Source organism: Xenopus tropicalis, chromosome 5 (assembly GCF_000004195.4).
Source record: "Xenopus tropicalis strain Nigerian chromosome 5, UCB_Xtro_10.0, whole genome shotgun sequence".
In the NCBI taxonomy this organism is placed as follows: Eukaryota; Metazoa; Chordata; class Amphibia; order Anura; family Pipidae; genus Xenopus; species Xenopus tropicalis.
This window is the reverse complement of record NC_030681.2, coordinates 142,986,587-143,005,133: the sequence shown is the minus strand read 5'-3', so window position 1 is coordinate 143,005,133 and position 18,547 is coordinate 142,986,587. Positions and strand designations below refer to the sequence as shown.

Genomic DNA, 18,547 nt, shown 5'->3' with positions numbered 1-18,547 from the left:
AAGACTCTTGGTGAGTATATATGTTAAATGGAATCCTGCAGAAGACTCTTGGTGAGTATATATGTTAAATGGAATCCTGCAGAAGACTCTTGGTGAGTATATATGTTAAATGCAATCCTGCAGAAGACTCTTGGTGAGTATATATGTTAAATGGAATCCTGCAGAAGACTCTTGGTGAGTATATATGTTAAATGGAATCCTGCAGAAGACTCTTGGTGAGTATATATGTTATATGTCGTTTTTGTCAACTCTGTTAACTAACCCTAACATTCTGTCTTTCTGTGTCTGTCTGATTCTCATGGTAATATCCTTTACATTTTGTATTGGTTAAAGTTTAGAAAGCCTAACACTGACACTTCACATAGATAAAGGATATTATCATATGTCAGTCTCTATATTTTTCTTGTATCCAAACATACTCGTTTTTGGCATTTGTCTAACAGGACTAATTATCATTTTTCTTCTGGATATTTGGGATTACTGTCTACGTAGACAACATGTTCCATAGGTTTAGACCCAAACCTTTACCAGCTATGCTGGAAGAAATATGTAATCAAAACCCCTTAAATGATAAAGGTCTCATTAAATATCATAAGAAATGGGTTAAATGGGGTAAAGAGAAAGATGCCGCCTTTTCCTGGCCAGAAAATGGTAGCATGGACTCTAGAGACCTTAGTAGTTTATTAAAACAGAGTAAAGATAAGTGTAAAGGGAAAGATCTTGACTTGCATGTTGTGTATTATAATATTTGGCAAAATTATGCCAATTCTAAAGTGATTATTTTACCTCTTACTTATAGTCATGGTTTATTCCTATCAGCTGACTCAGATTCAGCTCCTGCTTTAAGTAAGCTATATTCTGTCCTTAATATGGATACTCAAGGGAAATTAAATCAGGCCCTGAGCACCCCAGTACAAGACCAAATTGGGTCTCCTGGTTCTAAAATTCCAGAATTCCACAGGAGGTACAAGGTTCCTCCACCCTATGGGGTGTAGAAGCACTGAGTCCCTCCACTTTACAGAGAGTTTTATCCACATTGCCCTTCTAATGAAGGCTTTTGGGCAGATTTATAAGGCAGCCTTAAGATGACCAAATCTGTTCCCAATTTCTTTGTTACAAATGCTCAGACCAGGTATAATAACCTCATTAAAAGGAACCCTGGTGTTGTGTATAGTGTAGATGTAGTATATTATTACAAATATACTGGATATTCCAATATTTACCACAGCCAGGTAAAAGGAAACAACCACGGTTCTTTTCCAGAGATGAAGCTAATTTATTTCGATTATCCAGCCCAGAGACAGCAAATGATACAGAGTTCCTTTAAATATGCCCACAGGATCTGTTCTATAGGGATCAGCCTTCAGGACTTCTCTCTAACCTAACCTCTCTATCTTTGTGTGTGTTTCTACGTTACTGTCCAACTATGTGAGTATCAGAGTTTCCTTAGTTATACTCTTAGAATCTCACTGACAAGATAATCAGGTATCAGAATCTTATTGTGTTTGTTAGTCGGGTAGTTCCCATAAGGAGCCGTCTCACCATAAACAACTGTACACACAATTCAACTTTGAAATGCAAAAGACCCTCCAGTTGGCTTCCTGTGATATCTTGGTGTTGATCACCCCCCTATAATAAATCCCAAGGTAACCAACACAAAGGCACTTCAAAGCAATCCCAACTTAAGCAACTTAATTAACATCTGACTGACTCATTGTTTAAATCTATACAGATATCTTGTGCACTATGTACATTCATATAATTAAATGATACTAATTTCATACACTTGCAGGTGAGTATGCACAGTCCCCAAACATATTACTACACTCCCCCACTTGGATCAGTTCTGCTCAGAATTGATCCACAACACATTAAAACATTCTTTTTTTTTTTTTATATAACTGTATAACATGATAGTTTGTAATTGTGTTATAGAGAATGCTAAACCAAGGCTCTTGAATTTTCTAGAAATGCTAATAGAACTGGTTACATATCACTTCTCCAGCTCTTTTTTCCCCATTTAGGATGAATAAGTATCCAAATCTATTGCAAGTGGCAGGTTTTGGTGGGTATATACAGGATTAGTTGCAACACTGAATGAGTCGATCATTTCCTTTCCAGTCATCAGTAGATATTTTCAGTCACCAGTCAGAAATATTCACCTGCTTACTTAGTTGTACTTACTAAGTTGTACTTAGTCTTTGCAGAGAATTAAATCCAGTCATTAAACAGACTGTGAAACATTTCTGTCCACAAACTTCATTCTTTCCAGGGTTAGGGTCTTTGTGATCCAGGCAGGATTCCTTGCCACTCCCATCACTCCCCCACTTCCCTACCCAGTACACAACACATTAAGTTCTTGCAGCATCTGGGGTTTTTCCTCCAAGCGTTTGGTTCTCTTTAGTTCAATGTAGCAGTTGACTGAGTACACAGGATCTGGTATTGGTGCTGGTGTTGGATGGATCTGTAGCTCGTGGTCTTCTTACAGTCTGATCTTTTTTTTTCTTTCTCAGAAAACCCACATTTAGCCACAAACTCTAGCTTTGGACACAATATCACCCTTACCTGATCTAGTCAGAATATTAACGGATATATCCCTGCAAATATGCAGCCAAAACATCAATATTCTGAGTATATGTGTTCTTTATAAATCCACCCATGTCTGTACATTTAGCTTCCAACACCCCCTATGGACTACATGCTAAATATGAGCCCTTGTTTAGCATCTCTAGACAGATATGTATAGCAACACTAAAATATTTGCACTTTCTCTGGATTTTTTTTTTTTTTTTTTTTTTACATTGAAAAGTATAAACATATACAGAAAGACACTGAATAAAACAAAACACTGAATAATAACAAGGTGGATGTTACTTAATTAAAAGTAGACATTCAAGTCCTGAAACTTTGTAAATAATGTCCTGTTTGTATGTTAATGAGTTCTTTTCATTGCATTTCCATCTTCCCACTTAAGACTCCTGCACTGATTTAGACACTGACAAACATCAGAACAGTTCATTCATTTTTTTTTCTTTAAAAATCCCATTGATCTATTACATTTGTGGGAGAACATTAGTTATAGAAGAAGCCTGAAGAATATATTTTGACATCAAACAGTATCCAGCCCATTGCACTACTGCATCCAGTCAAAAAACTTCTGTGGTGTCAACATCCAACACCTCTCCCTCTGTGTCATGCAAATTCCTTCACACCCCCACTTGGAACCTTTAGGTCTCATCTACCAATGTTTTACTGTCATTAAAAAAATTTGAAAAGCTGCTTAAGTGTGAGATGAAGAAAAAAAAAAAAAAACAAGTTTAACATGACCAAAAAAAATTCAGACACATTTATCCTTCTGCTTGAAGATCTTTTCCTGGAAGATAAAACTTAGAGAAAAATATTAATTCATATATTCTACATAAATTACATTGTCTCGAGATAAATTAAAGGAAAGTGCAATTGAACATTTAAGTGGCATGTATGGGTTTAGAATTCTATTAAAGTTCCTCCCCCATGGTCTTTAACACCAGAATGTGTAAGAGGGGCACGCCTTAATTTGGAAAGTTCTGTTTCCAGTAAAGAAACTTGTTGTTTTAAAAGATCCCTTTCAGCCCTGATCTTATCATATTCAAATTTAAGTTTTTCATGTTCCCTTTTTAGTTGGGGAAAGGGTATCCAAGTTCTAGATTTGCAATCTCTTTGATTGTTTTGTCTATTCTGCCATCTAGATTCATATTTTCCTTTCTGGCTTTCTGAATTGGAGAATATTTTCCCTTGCCTAGGCCCTTTAAAATCAACACACTCCTTTCTCTGCTGTCCCTCTACTCTAAAAATTCTAGCAGCATCCACTACAAAACTTTCCTCCTTATTCTTCTTTCGCCACAAATTATCTGCCCTCAACAGAATGTCTTTTAGATCCGTAGGATCAGGAGTGATAGATAATATTCCTTCCCTGACATCCTCCTCTAAAGCTTCTAACAACATGACCCTATGAATTAAACCGCCATGTTCAAATCCTGGATTATCAATTAGAATTTGTTCCATTACTGTGGCTATTCTATGTGATAATTCATAAGGACATTCCTGCTTCATTTGCTTTAATTTACCGGACAAAGACACATTTGATGTGATACCATACAATGCTCTAAGTATTTCCTTTAACACATCCCTTGTCCTGCGCTGCTGTCCACAGTTCTGTACAATCCTTACCCATAAACCATTTCCAACTACTCTCTGTAACACTCTATCTACATCCTCAGGATTCAAATTATACGTCTCTCTGACCCTTTGCAACTCACAGAACCACTTCATGAATCTGTTGATATCATATCTTGGTACCTGCCCAATCTCTCTAACTATTGCATCCATCTCTTGAGGCTTTAATTGTTTTGAGATGAGCTGTACCTCCCCTGTATTGTCAGTATTTAATACAGTTGTAGTGACAACAGGGGCTGCTGGGAAACTACATGCTTGATCTAATTCATTCCAAGGGTACAGTTGTTTATGTCCTTTAATTTCTGTGTTAAATTTAGAAATATTGTTTTCACAAGATTGGTCAGAATTATTCCCAACCTTATCAAAAGCAATATTTATTGCATGTTTATGCTCCTCCAGCTCCTTTTCTACATCCTGTAATTTTACTGACAATTCGTCATTTACACTGGTTAAGTGGTCACATAGATTGGCCTTCTCAAGCAATGCCTCCCCAGTGGTTATGGCATGTAACCTTAACTCTGAGATCTTTTCATTTGACTCTCTCAGTAAAGTCGTATACTTATCTGCCTGTTCTGTGATATCAGTCTCCTTTTGTTTAATAATTTCTGCCATTTTTAAACAGCAGGAGACCAATCCCTGTATGATAAGTCCTTTGCGTTTTGCTTCCTTAGTCTTCTTATTAAAAACACTGTCAGCTATAAAATCTTTCATTAAATCCCATGAATTTTTACATTCTTGAGGGATTTCATATGGTCCCCCATGATTTTTAATATAACTAACCAACCAGGTGCTGACCATTTCTCCCTTAGTGCTATTACCACTGACTAAAGCCATTGTATATATAAAAGAGTGCTAACTTAAAATAAATTATATATATAATAAAAAAAAAACAGTATTCTTACCAACCCTTTTAGGTTCACAGTCACAGATTTCCAGACCACCGTCCTAGGGTTCCACACTTCCTTCCAGGGCTTCACTGCAGACTCTTGGGTCACAAATCTTCCACGCTTCTTCTGGTCACTAGTCACGGCACCAAAATGTTGCGATATATTAAATCAATCCGGGTCACGGCACCAAAATGTTGTGATATATTAAATCAATCCGAGTCACGGCACCAAAATGTTGCGATTTTCAATCAATCCGCAGCAACCCCGGTTCGTATCCGGGTCACGGCACCAAAATGTTGTGTATAGTGTAGATGTAGTATATTATTACAAATATACTGGATATTCCAATATTTACCACAGCCAGGTAAAAGGAAACAACCACGGTTCTTTTCCAGAGATGAAGCTAATTTATTTCGATTATCCAGCCCAGAGACAGCAAATGATACAGAGTTCCTTTAAATATGCCCACAGGATCTGTTCTATAGGGATCAGCCTTCAGGACTTCTCTCTAACCTAACCTCTCTATCTTTGTGTGTGTTTCTACGTTACTGTCCAACTATGTGAGTATCAGAGTTTCCTTAGTTATACTCTTAGAATCTCACTGACAAGATAATCAGGTATCAGAATCTTATTGTGTTTGTTAGTCGGGTAGTTCCCATAAGGAGCCGTCTCACCATAAACAACTGTACACACAATTCAACTTTGAAATGCAAAAGACCCTCCAGTTGGCTTCCTGTGATATCTTGGTGTTGATCACCCCCCCTATAATAAATCCCAAGGTAACCAACACAAAGGCACTTCAAAGCAATCCCAACTTAAGCAACTTAATTAACATCTGACTGACTCATTGTTTAAATCTATACAGATATCTTGTGCACTATGTACATTCATATAATTAAATGATACTAATTTCATACACTTGCAGGTGAGTATGCACAGTCCCCAAACATATTACTACACCTGGTAATTCTCAAAACAGTTACAGGAGAAATGTGGTTTGCTGCTTCTATTTTAGTTTATCTACTCTCCACCCTGGGCTGTGTCTGCATGAACAGTCTATCTGCACTGTGGGTTTGTGGCTTTAATAGGGAAACCACAGACAACTTACTGTATCTTTCTGCTACAACTCCTGTTACTCTCTCTGACCTCTGAAACAGAAGTTTTACTCTATATGTCTGACATATTGCACACTCCACATCTTCATCTCCCTAACAAATGTGAATCTATTGAATTATACAGTATGTCTTTTGCAATGAGTAATGCTAGACTGCAGTTGCAACCCAACAAGAGGGGTGTATAGTGGGACATTTCTCTAGCATCTTTTCACCTAATGAACAAGCCTTCACTTCATGTGAATGCAATATTTGTGCCTGTGCTACAGACATTGAAAAATTGTGTGCTCATGTTACTGCCCCTAGTGTCCTCATATATACCTCACATAACGTGCCAGCATTATTGAAAAGCATCACATTACATTTTGTGTCTGCATGTGTAGGACAATGCACAGCTGTGCTAATATGAAGTCACATTTTTTCAAAGGTATGATACCTACTAATCCCTTTGATATTCTAAAAGATTTACTATTGTTCTTAACTGAGAACCATAGCTATTTACTAAATGAGCTGCTAGAATAACAGCCCATCAAGGGAAAAGTTCCTGTTACTGATTTACCATATGTAATAATCTTTATGGTTCCTAAACAGAAGTGCATTCTGGTTTTGCTGTTTGCCAAGTAAACACTAACAGCCCCACTAGTACATTGAAAAAATTTAGGTAGCCCACCAAGTAATGAAGATTAATCTTTTTAGGGCACCTGTTGTTATCACTTCTTTCCTTTGTATTACAGGTTGATGGTCTGATCCATAAATGAAACTTTACCCACAGTTGAAATCTTCCAATGAATGCTGGTCCTTTCGACACTAAACAAACTTTTGCCTGCTACTACTCTATTGAATGGACATTCATATGGATGCAATTGGAGGACTGTTTACAATCTCTACACGTGGCTTCTTTACTTTTTGCCCAATCCCAACAACAGCCTTGTGGGCTGATAACGAACTCTTAAAACTTCATAAGACAACTGCTACAGCTGAAAACCAAAGTGACTGCTGGGTTTGTTCTCACATCCCTATTCATAGCCTTGGTATCCCAATGGTTGGAGTTCCTTTCTCATGGACTGATATTGAAGCTGGTTATGTAGTAGATTTTTCTAATATTGGTTTTAATTTATCTAGATTCAGGGAATCCGGGAAAAATGGGAATGATATAATGAAGCAACCTCAAGCTCTTGTTTTAGCTGGAATAGTCCGCCATCCTTCAGTATGTTTTACCGTATTCCACAGACAGAACCATGTAACTATTAAGAGTAACTGTCTTTGTTCCTAAAGTACTAGTTGGGGAAACAACATGCAATTCTACTGATTTAAATATTACTCAAGTCCCAACTCATTATGAAGCACTCAATATCTATGCTCATTGTACTGAAACAAAACAAATAACAAACCTTTTAGCAATAGAACCCTGCTACTCATGGGCCAATAATAGTATTGAATGGGATTTGGATTATATGGATGGTCCCGCCTATTATAATATTAAGTTCCTAGCCCGCCAAGTCATGATGCAGGGTACATATTTTCCAATGATTCTTCCCCAGGGTACTTACTTCATTTGTGGTAAAAGAGCATATGCATGGCTCCCTATTGGAGCAGAGGGTAGATGTACTATAGGTAAGGTAGTTCCTGCTGTTAGAATTAGAAAACAACTAAATTGATACTCACAAATCAATAGTCCTCAACCTAAAATTGCATAAAAGGGACCTTTTTACTAAGGGTGACATGATATGGTCTCTATCTCCCTCATGGACAGGTTGGGGCATTGAAATGATGAAACGTCTTAATACCTATGCCTCTGTCATGGATAAAATGATAAATAATACTGATGTTTCCATCATAGCTATGAATGCAGAAATTGCCCAAATACGCAAAGTAGCCCTCCAGAACCGTATGGCTCTGGATTATTTACTGGCTGAACAAGGGGGAGTCTGTGTCTTAGTAGGAGAGGAATGTTGTACCTACATTGATGACTCAGAGTCCTTTGTAGAAACACACATGGCTAAAGTTTTGGAATTGCAACAACAAGCCCGTGACATTGCTAAAGAAGGCTTTAATCCTTTCAAGTGGCTGGGTAATGTGGGAAATTGGTTAAGTAATTTTATTGGAAACCTTTTTAAGCCAATACTGGTAATTATTGCCCTTGTCATTTTTCTGTATTTACTCATAAGAATGTTATTTTGTATTATAAATCACTGTACCCCATCCCATAGTTAGGAAATAATTTGAGTTTTATAACATAGTTAAAGGGAGGACTGTAGAATTGTCATGAAATATGATTGAAATTATACTTATATGAAGTCTAGGTAAAAGAGAATTTATAACTTCTGTGGGTCTCTGTGGATAAGCTGATAAAAAGGTATCGGGGCAGGACTTAAGACCCTAGTGTTGCTGCCCCTATCTTGATAAAGCTAGTCACCATTGTCAGAATGTCCTTACCCTGACATCTAACTTTGAATTGCTTATGTTTTGTTGATATACCACACCTAATTTCTATATGCTCCTTTGTCTCCGGGGGTTCCCAATCCATATGATAATGTAAGCTGTTTCACAGCTTAAGAGGGGATGTTGAGACACTCACTTATGACGGGTAAGTTCTGTATAAAGGGACACATAAAATCCCCCAGTGTCCCCTATAAAGACAACCCAAGGCAGGTGAGGTAGGAGATAAAGTATATAAATATAATATATATGCAAGGTATAAAGTAGAATATAAAAGTCAAATATACCATCTTATAAAATCACAAAGGCCTGACATGATAGTGCTGACTAGCTAAGACCCTACATGCACTTTGCTATTTGCACAGCTGGAACCACAGAGCACACAGACAGTTGTAAAAGGTGCATCATATACTTTTTAGATAAGGTATGTCATCCTCTATAAAAGGCTAAGACTTTCAGGGTCTCATTGGAAGCCGTTAGTGACACATTTCATGTTACTGTTCTGTGTTGCTGAAAGCTTCCCTATGACTCTGTGTTTGATTAATGAATAAAGCATCAGTTATGCTGAGAACCTTGTCTCAGAGTCTTGTTCTATAATAAGGTTCTGGTTGGTTAAAATTACCAACATAACCTCATGGTGATTCAGCTTGAAATTACACTGTGTGGATGTGACTGAGCCTCTTATGTCAAAATACTTGGGACCTGCTAAAAATGACCATGTCAAAACTTAAGGTTGCTATACACATTAAGATCTGCTTGCTTGGGGATGTCGCCAAGCGAGCGGATCTTCTGCCAATATCCCCACTTACGGGTGGGCGATATCGGGCGAATTTAGGCTAATTCGGTCATTTGGCCCTGGGGCTAAACGGTCGAATTATTCAGAAAGCTCCGAATTACAGAAAGGCCATCTACTATAGACTCCATTTTAATCAAATAATTTAGAATTTTAAAACTGATTTCCTTTTTCTCTGTAATAATAAAACAGTACCTTGTAATTGATCCCAACTAAGATATAATTACCCCTTATTGGGGGCAGAACAGCCCTATTGGGTTTATTTCATGGTTAAATGATTCCCTTTTCTCTGTAATAATAAAACAGTACCTGTACTTGATCCCAACTAAGATATAATTACCCCTTATTGGGGGCAGAACAGCCCTATTTGTTTTATTTAATGTTTAAATTATTCTTTTTTCTCTGTAATAATAAAACAGTACCTGTACATGATCCCAACTAAGATATAATTACCCCTTATTGGGGGCAGAACAGCCCTATTGGGTTTATTTAATGGTTAAATGATTCCCTTTTCTCTGTAATAATAAAACAGTACCTGTACTTGATCCCAACTAAGATATAATTACCCCTAATTGGGGGCAGAACAGCCCTATTGGGTTTATTTAATGGTTAAATGATTCCCTTTTCTCTGTAATAATAAAACAGTACCTGTAATTGATCCCAACTAAGATATAAATAATCCTTATTGGATGCAAAACAATCCTGTTGGGTTTAATTAATGTTTTATTGATTTTTTAGCAGACTTAAGGTATGGAAATCCAAATTATGGAAAGACCCCTTATCTGGAATACCCTTGGTCCCAAACATTCTGGATAACAATACCTGTACAAGTACCTAGGGTTTTTTTTCCACACAAATAGATAAAATAAACTGTCCAAGGTCACAAAGACCTGAACTCAGTCAGAGTCCACCATCTTACTGAGTCACTGTGTAAATTCCTGCAAGGTTACGGCATGTTGTGTGCAAGCTCTGTATAAACTCTTACTTAGTCCAACTGTGCATGGCCTCGTGCTTTGAGCTAATACACTTTGAACTTAAATGGCAAGATCTAGCTTGTTGGTTGGTGTTAGGTTGCATAGAAATGTTTTTGTCTTCCCTGAGTGCAAGTTCTGTGGCCTATTTCCTGAGGTTTCATGTTCCCACCGTTTATTAATTGTGTCAGATGAGGAAGATGTAGAAAAACTGATCTAATGTTCATTTATCAAATTAGTTGTCCCCTCAGATGTTGCAATATATGTTATTTTTCTGCTTCTGCATCATTACAGTTTGAGACTGCCTCAGTAAAAAAAAATAATCTGGCCCTCGGTACCACAGAAGTTGGACAGCACTGCCTTTATAGGTTAATAAAAAGGCTGATAATCTGGTAAAATGCTAACTAAAACTTAAGTATAAACACAATCTCCCTGCTGCTCGATGCCTGTGTTTAGTAGCCATTGTTTATTTGTGTGTTATCCCCCTTCCCTAAGCACTGTTTGAGCTTATTGATCTGCCAGCACCAACAGCAGAATGATACAGCCAGGGAACAGAGGGAGACAGGGGGAGGGAATTGGGAGGGGTCTCCCTGCTACTGCTAAGTTCAGCCTGTCAATCAGTGCTGTGACCACTTCCTGTGTGGAGAATGAAGAGTCACGCCCACCTCTCATTGCAGCTTAGACACTGAACTGGATGGTTGTGTGTGCAGCTCTGGTATAATGACAGTTTTAGGAGGTAAAATGCTTTCAAGATGTCATTTTTTCTGCATCATTACACATTTTAAAGGGAGGATGAATAGTTTAACTGAAGATAAATGTTATATAAAATGCCTCCTTTACGACAAAAGCAGTTGAGAAGGCACAAGCAGGGGGGTATGGTGCCCTGTGAGGAAGAGGAAGGAGAACGGAGCCTGAACAGTTCAGGTTACAAAGCTGCACAGGGAGGGGGGTGTGGGGAAAGAACGGAGCCTAGGGCTAGACTACATGGTATATGTATGTATGTATGTATATCTTTATTTATAAAGCGCTGTATATAAGTGCTTTGGTCTACCTCAGCCGCAAAACCTGTGTATTTAAACTGTTAATCCCTTAAGCATTTAAAATGTGATTATTTATCCAGGCTCCAGGGCCAGGCAGCAAAATAACTTGTGTATTTGAACTGTTTCCTGATGCTGAGTATCTTCAGGTTCAGCTTCTTTAAGCATTTAAAATGTGAAATTGTCAGATACTGTTTTCCCTTATATTCATGTTAAGTATTGCAGCTATTGCTGTCAAACGTTAGTGAATAAAAACTGAAAAAGGCATTACTTTAATTGAATGGACTCTTCTTTCATATACTGTATATATATTGATGTATCCCAGCTAGCTAACGTTATTGTTTTCAATATTCAGTGCCTTCCTTACCATACTAAAAGTTACAGAAGACTCACAGGTGACAGGTAAGACCTTTTTCAAGTATTGAAGCGTGTAAGAATTTAGGGGTGTGCACAGGGAAATGGGGAGTGGCATTGTGAGGGTGTGGCCAATAAATCTACGCGCCACCACTTTAAGTAGTGTCCCCCGATTTCACTTTGAAAAGTAAAGTAGTAGTAAGTAGTACAGTCACATACCAAACGCAGCAGGAAGCAGGTTGTAGTGCAGACAGCTATTGTAATGTCACATGTTGAATAAAAACTACATTACCCAACATGCACTGGGAGAGGCAGGCCAGGTATACTAGGTATAAACCTGCCTTAGCCCAAGTCTATACCTTGGTTTGTACTTTGAAAACCACCTGAGCATTTAATAAATTGCCCAATCTGAGGACAAAACTGCCAACATGCAGAAACCCTACCATTTTAGCAGGAACCCCCCTCCTATTTGCATTAATCTATGGACCTGACAGAATTGCCTATCTCTCTCCTGGAGATCAGCCCAGTAGCATTTGATTCTCAGTCTTCCCAGAAGTCTTAAGGTTGCCAAATGAGCAAATCTTTCCCACAGTATGCCCACCTAGGGTTGGCGATATCGTGCTAATGTGATGGTTTGGCTCTAGGACCAAGTGATTGCATTGCAATGAAGAGAATAGGAAAAGTCAGAGTGAGAACCGCATCAATGAACCAATGGGATCCACAATCCGACAAAATATCAAGCCTGTCCAATACACATCTGCCCAATTTTTGGCCAGATGTGAGTCGGGGAGGCCTGTCAGAGGGCAGATAAGCTGCTGAGTCGGTCTTAAGCACCCAAATAGGCAGCTGAAATCTGCCCCTGTATGGCCACCTTTAGGCTAATTGAACCTACTGGGCCCCTGCACAGTGCCATAACCCCAAAGCTAAACGCCACAGCTGTTTCCTCCAGAGTCCTTGCCACATCTCAAGATTATGACGTGACTCCTCACGTTACATACATCACAACCATCTTGAGAGGAAAAACTAAAAAGTGTGTATACCTGAGGCAGAAGGGTTTTTATTGCGTCAGTTATGAAAAGCTTGTGGGCCACATTGTCATGAAATGCTTGTGGGGTAAACTGCCATAAAAATGCTTTGGGCCAGTGGAACCACCCAGCAACATAGATCTGGTAGCTTTGAACATTTCAGTCAGTTTGGCTCGAATGAACAGTAATATCTGTGTATTAATGATAAAAAATAGAATGATTGTGGCAAAGATTGATGTTTCTGTAATGGTCCATCTGCCAGCCAGTCTTTCCTACACCGTGCTTTTTGTCTTAATTTATTCACTTTGTTTTGTTTTATATTTGCTTGGTTTCCTTTTCTTGTTAATAGGGACAGTCAGGTGACTGACGGTTTTCCTTTTATTCTCAGAATGGAGAGTGCTCTGCTTAAGGCTGCTAATGCTAAACTGGAGGGAAGGCAGTTGGAAGCTGCAGAAGAGCTGTATGAACGAGTGATTGAAAGCTGTCGGCAGGGGGGGTAAGAGTACCAACAGCGCTATCAGCAGGGTCTCTTGTCCTTTTTCACTAACAAATGACGGCCTTTTTCTGGTGATCCTGACCTATCACTTTCATTAGGCCTGCATTATGTAGCCTGAAACTGGTTCTGTAGGCCTCAGCAACTGATTCCTGCTTTCTATTGCTAGTCTTTGCTGTTGCACCACCCTTATCTACGGCCATTTCTGTAAAGTCCAAGCCTGAATGTCAAACCCATGGGACCACAGCTCTCACTAAGTCAATGTGGCTGTAAATGTAAAAGAAAAAATACTTTTCAAAGGCTTTATCTTTGTAATTATGCCTTCTGTTTCTCTCAATCTTCCATTACTTTTAGCCAGTGCAGCCCTGAGGACCTTGCCGTTGCTTTCAATAATAGGGGCCAAATCAAATATTTCCGAGTTGACTTCTACGAGGCCATGGATGACTACACAGAGGCCATACGAATCAAGCCGAGCTTTGAAGTGGCATATTACAACAGAGGGTTAATTAAGTATCGCTTAGGTGGGTGCTGCTTGAGAATATGTCTCTTTCTGCACATTATCTGGCTTCATTCTTTCCAATATGTATGTGTGTTTTTATATAGGATTGATATCCATTTATATAACTTAATGTAGAATTGCTCAGCATTTTACATTTATTTTTTATTTTTTTTTTAGAGTTCATGATATTAGCAGTTGTTTCTTGCTAATATCATTAATGTGCAACACAAGTGCCTCCTGCTATTTTGTACAGGTGGGGATAAAACTGCTAACTGCTGAATTGAACAGCAAATGGCACTAAATTTGCATTCATATTAGCAGTGAACATTTTGTGCAAAGTCAAATAATATTAGAGTAAATTGTGCTTCTAAATAGGATACATTTTTTTGGTAATGAAATGGGAGGGGGGGGGGAGTTATATGGCTATACTTATATCACTACACCACACATTAATATGGACTAATATAAGTATGAATTAAAGGCTAATTCCAGGTGGGGCTAATTCATGGCCTATGGATAAACACAGCCCGAGAATCAGCCCCTACACTGGCAACAGCCTTTCCCTATGCAGCACCTGGAGCCTGGATGCAGGGACATGGAGTGGATTTGGCCACCAAAATGCGTATTTACATGTTTCTAAACCGAAATCTATTATCTCTTAAATCTCTTAATGCCCAGTGTCCCTGTTATGTTAGTGAGGTAGGGGCTTTTAGAAGTTTGGAAATCCCACCCTGTATTTGGACTGTGTGCATCACTCACTGTATGTGCTCACAATAGGTTATTTTGATGAAGCCGTTAAGGATTTTCAGAAGGTGCTGGCATTAAATCCAGAGTTCAAGGATGCGCAGATAAGTTTGCAGCAAAGTCTTCTGGACAAAGAAGAGAAGACGAGGAGGATGGCCGACCTTTCCAAAGACTGTGCAGTATAATGTTCAAGGGAACACCCCCCCCCCCCGCTGGTTCTGCTTGATTCTGCCTGATGCCAATGTGTTAGAATCTTGTTTTAATCAGAAAAATTCCAACAGAACAATCAGGTGCAGAGAGGCGTCTGCATTGTCTGGAGTATGGATAAAGTGACAATTAAATGGACACAATTATGGACTAATTAATTACAGATATAATCAACAACACAATGGTTTCTCTTCCTGAGTAAAGGTGGCCATACACGGGCCGACTATAGCTGCCGATATCGGTCCCTTGGACCGATTCGGCAGCTAATCGGCCCGTGTATGGGGAGAGCAGAGCGGCCTGGCCGACCGATATCTGGCCTGAAATTGGCCAGATCTCGATCGGCCAGGTTAGAAAATCTGGTCGGATCGGGGACCGCATCGGCTCGTTGATGCGGTCCCCGATCCGACTGCCCCATTGCCGCTCACATAACGATCGGATTATTATTTTTTTTACCTAAATGGTCCCCGATATCGCCCACCCGTAGGTGGGGATATCGGGGGAAGATCCGCTCGCTTGGCGACATCGCCAAGCGAGCGGATCTGCTCGTGTATGGCCACCTTAAATCACGTGCACTCCTGTGTCTCAGAGGAATTCTGTGCAGAAGTCGATGCAGTAAGATTCCATCCATTTTTGGCCTGTGGACAGTGCTTTTATTTCAGCAGGGCCTGTCAATGTGTTACCTCATCAGAGCAATCATGGCCGCTTCCACAGCTAACTCCCCATATCTAGATTAACCTATAGGATTATGCTTTATTAGGGTTGCTCCTCTAATTCTCATGTTCTGCAGCCCTAATACTACTTCAGCCTTCACTGCTTCCTTTTCTGGCCCTAGATTAGTGGAATATGTTTGGCCCAGTGGGGCCTGACTCCCCACACCAGGATTACCACTTCCAGCTTTGTAAAATAAGGGACTCCCTACATAAATATATATATTTATATATAGTATTATTATATGTACAGTAATCCTTAGCAGCCAATCAAATATATTATTTCTCTTCTTTCACCTCCAGTAGACACCTCTGCCTTCATTGTTTATTGGTTGCTGCTTCCCAGTGTAGGGATGTGTGACTTATGCCCAGTGTTAAAAGTTAAACTTTAGACTCACTGCAGAGAAACATTAATACAGAGTTTAAATGCTTGTATGTATTTGTGTTGGCCAAGAGCTGGATTCAGGTCTGGTTCAAGATTCAAAAGAGGTCCAAACAGCCACCCACAGGCACAGTAAATGGTGATTGTTTCTCAGGACCTCTGGAATTTGCCAGAATCCAAGGCCGGAACTAGGGGTAGGCAGCAGTGACACATATCTAGGGAACAGCGGTGGTTGGCCACTATGACCCTAGGCACATACCTCTGCTGCCTTCTCTAACTCCGGTCCTGCGCAAACAGAGCAGCATTTCATGCCACTGGGCCCATGGGAAGAACTCAGGGACCATAGAGTGCTTTTCGATAAATGTGATTATTTTTGCACTAAATAAATGTGTTTATGTAAGATGCTGCCTATTCTTTGTGTTACTATACTACTGATAGCCTCCTGTTGGCTCACTCAGTCACTGCAAAGTGCCTCATTGGGTGAAGGATTTCCATCCATTTTTAGATTTAGTTGTTAACAATCTGTAAGGCTAAGAACCCACGGAGCAGTTCAGTTGCCCGTAATAGATCTTTGCTACCATGGGAAACTAACCGCTCTGAAATGGCTTTCCACCGGCAACAATAGGAGTCACCGGTGGAAATCCCTTTGCATCGCTTCAGTAATGCAAAGTCGCACAAAGTTTCCTCCTGCAGCACAACTTCGGAAAACAAATTGATGCAAAGGGCTTTCCACCAGTGACTCCTATTATTGCCGGTGGAAAGCCTTTTCAGAGCAGTTTGTTGCCCGCGATAGCAGAGAACTATCATGGTCGATTGAACTGCTTCATGGGTTCTTGCCTAAATCAAGTGGAATCTATTTAAGGTTAACTTAGAGGGTTATTCTTATTGATTGTACCCAAAAGTCCTTGTCCCGGTTCCACATCCAAAGTGATGAAACCGTCCAGCTTTGCCATCTGATTTATGGACTTGCTTGGCATAATAAACTCTACAGACGATGGAAGTCTTTTGTACCCTATTTAGAAAGGGCAAAAAGAAGGCAGTATGATCCAGGAAAATTGTTCCGCGTGCTTCTCAGCATATTTGTGCGGAACGCGGTGTTTCAGCCTGACAGGTTGTCTGCGAGAATCATTTCAGGGTGGAATTGTAATGCTAGCAAATCGACTTGGCTATTAACTGTAATCTAAAAGCTGTTCTTGATATGGGAAAGCATTGCTTCATGCACCAGGTATCCCTCGCTGGAGCCATTTTGGCATAGCATTATAACAAGCATGAAACAGAACCTGCAGGGAGCTATAAGCCTGACATTAGTGGCAGAATGGATAGAATTTAAATCAGATCACCAACATAAAGGGAGAACTAAAAACTTGAGTTTTTCCCCTTCCACCCTCTAGGAAGTCAGCGATTTGTGTACCAGGTGCTGTCATTTTTTACTGTAGTTTTGCATAGGTGGGATATAGCTACAGTCCTACCTACAGTATGTAATGCTGGCGTTACATACTGTAACGCCAGTCATAAAAATATACTTTTTTAGTAGTATGTGCCATTGGCTAATCCTGGGATCATAGGATTGACAAAGCGCACAAACAAGCCAAAGCACACATACATGCTAGGCCCCATCAGCCAATGAATGGACAGAGTCTTTTGCTCCCACACTACTTCCTGTTAAAGTTAGAGCTGCATTATTTCCTGTCAGCTGATCTCTGAGGGAGCACACAGCCCATCACTAAATGGCGGCTCAAGGGAAAAAAGATGTAAAAGGAGCAATATTTACTGTTATATATATTCCAGTTTGGCAAGATTCTTTAATAGTTCACTTAACATAATATAAACTATCTGTTGGTTAAGTATTCATTCTGGAGGTATAGTTTTCCTTTAAAGAGGGAATTGGGAAGAATTTGGTCTCAGAGATACACCTGAAGGCCCATCTCGAGGGTCAGTTAGGTGAGATTTGGGGTAAATAAGTAGTTCCTTTGCTAGATATTCTGGTAACTGGCAGAATGAGTGATACATACTGTATCTGTACTCACTGGATGAGCAAAAGCAGGCTCTGGCAAAAAGTTGACCAAAGGTTGGACTTTCCAAGTGGAGCTTGAACTAAAATTTTTGGCAAACACTAGACTAGATTAATGGCTTCTGTACAGTTATTATAGATTGTAATATTTTTAATAACTATAAAAATGTAGCCATGTATCAAGTTCAGGCATGGGAAGGTTCTGTCAAATTCCTTTTGCTGCTGATGGATTAGGAACTACATAGGTTTTATTGTAGTTACCGTTTAATATATTTATGTCACGGGCTAAAGTGAATGTGGTTACATATAAACATACAGTTCTGTTAATACACAAAACTGTGAGGGATCTGATTAAGCTAATGGGATTTTACTGCCAGTTAATGCATATTATCATTCCATCCATAGTAAATATATTTGTATTCATTCTACCGCAGAGCAAATGGAAGCATCTCCGACGGACATTGGATGGCAGCAGAGCACAGCTTGTAGAAGCAGACTGCAAAGTATAATAAAATAAGTTTAATTGTAAGAATTCCGTTTGTAGCCCTAAAATCATGCCAGATGTGCACAATGCTAATCCATAGTACTTTGCCTATCGTCCCCCTGTTGTAATATGATTGTAATGCGGTGCCCAGCTATACAGGTGGTCATATTAACCACATAGTTTCTAG

The 18,547-nt window shown here is 39.4% G+C and overlaps 2 protein-coding genes and 1 long non-coding RNA gene across 3 annotated transcripts; 1 reads left to right on the top strand and 2 right to left on the bottom strand.

The window, feature by feature from the left end:
* Positions 1–2,495: 2,495 nt before the first annotated feature.
* LOC101731904 lies at positions 2,496–5,111 on the bottom strand. The gene has a single exon (XM_012971314.3). The coding sequence runs from the start codon at positions 5,047–5,049 to the stop codon at positions 3,487–3,489; it is 1,563 nt and encodes a 520-aa protein (XP_012826768.1). The 5' UTR covers positions 5,050–5,111; the 3' UTR covers positions 2,496–3,486.
* On the bottom strand, positions 2,496–5,380 carry LOC105948521. The gene is made up of 2 exons (XR_001171940.3): positions 5,118–5,380; positions 2,496–3,386 (listed from the first exon to the last, which is right to left on the bottom strand). It is a non-coding gene; the product is annotated as an uncharacterized LOC105948521 (long non-coding RNA).
* A 5,704-nt stretch (positions 5,381–11,084) lies between these two features.
* ttc32 (tetratricopeptide repeat domain 32) lies at positions 11,085–16,265 on the top strand. Its single transcript, NM_001045750.1, is given in 6 exon segments — positions 11,085–11,153; positions 11,810–11,856; positions 13,222–13,329; positions 13,681–13,847; positions 14,603–14,971; positions 15,336–16,265. Coding segments are annotated over 3 exon segments (426 nt in total). The 5' UTR covers positions 11,085–11,153; positions 11,810–11,856; position 13,222; the 3' UTR covers positions 14,755–14,971; positions 15,336–16,265.
* The last annotated feature ends 2,282 nt before the right edge of the window (positions 16,266–18,547 follow it).

Excerpts from the sequence above, each read along its gene's own strand:
- LOC101731904 (XM_012971314.3), bottom strand. The coding sequence starts at position 5,049 with ATGGCTTTAGTCAGTGGTAATAGCACTAAGGGAGAAATGGTCAGCACC.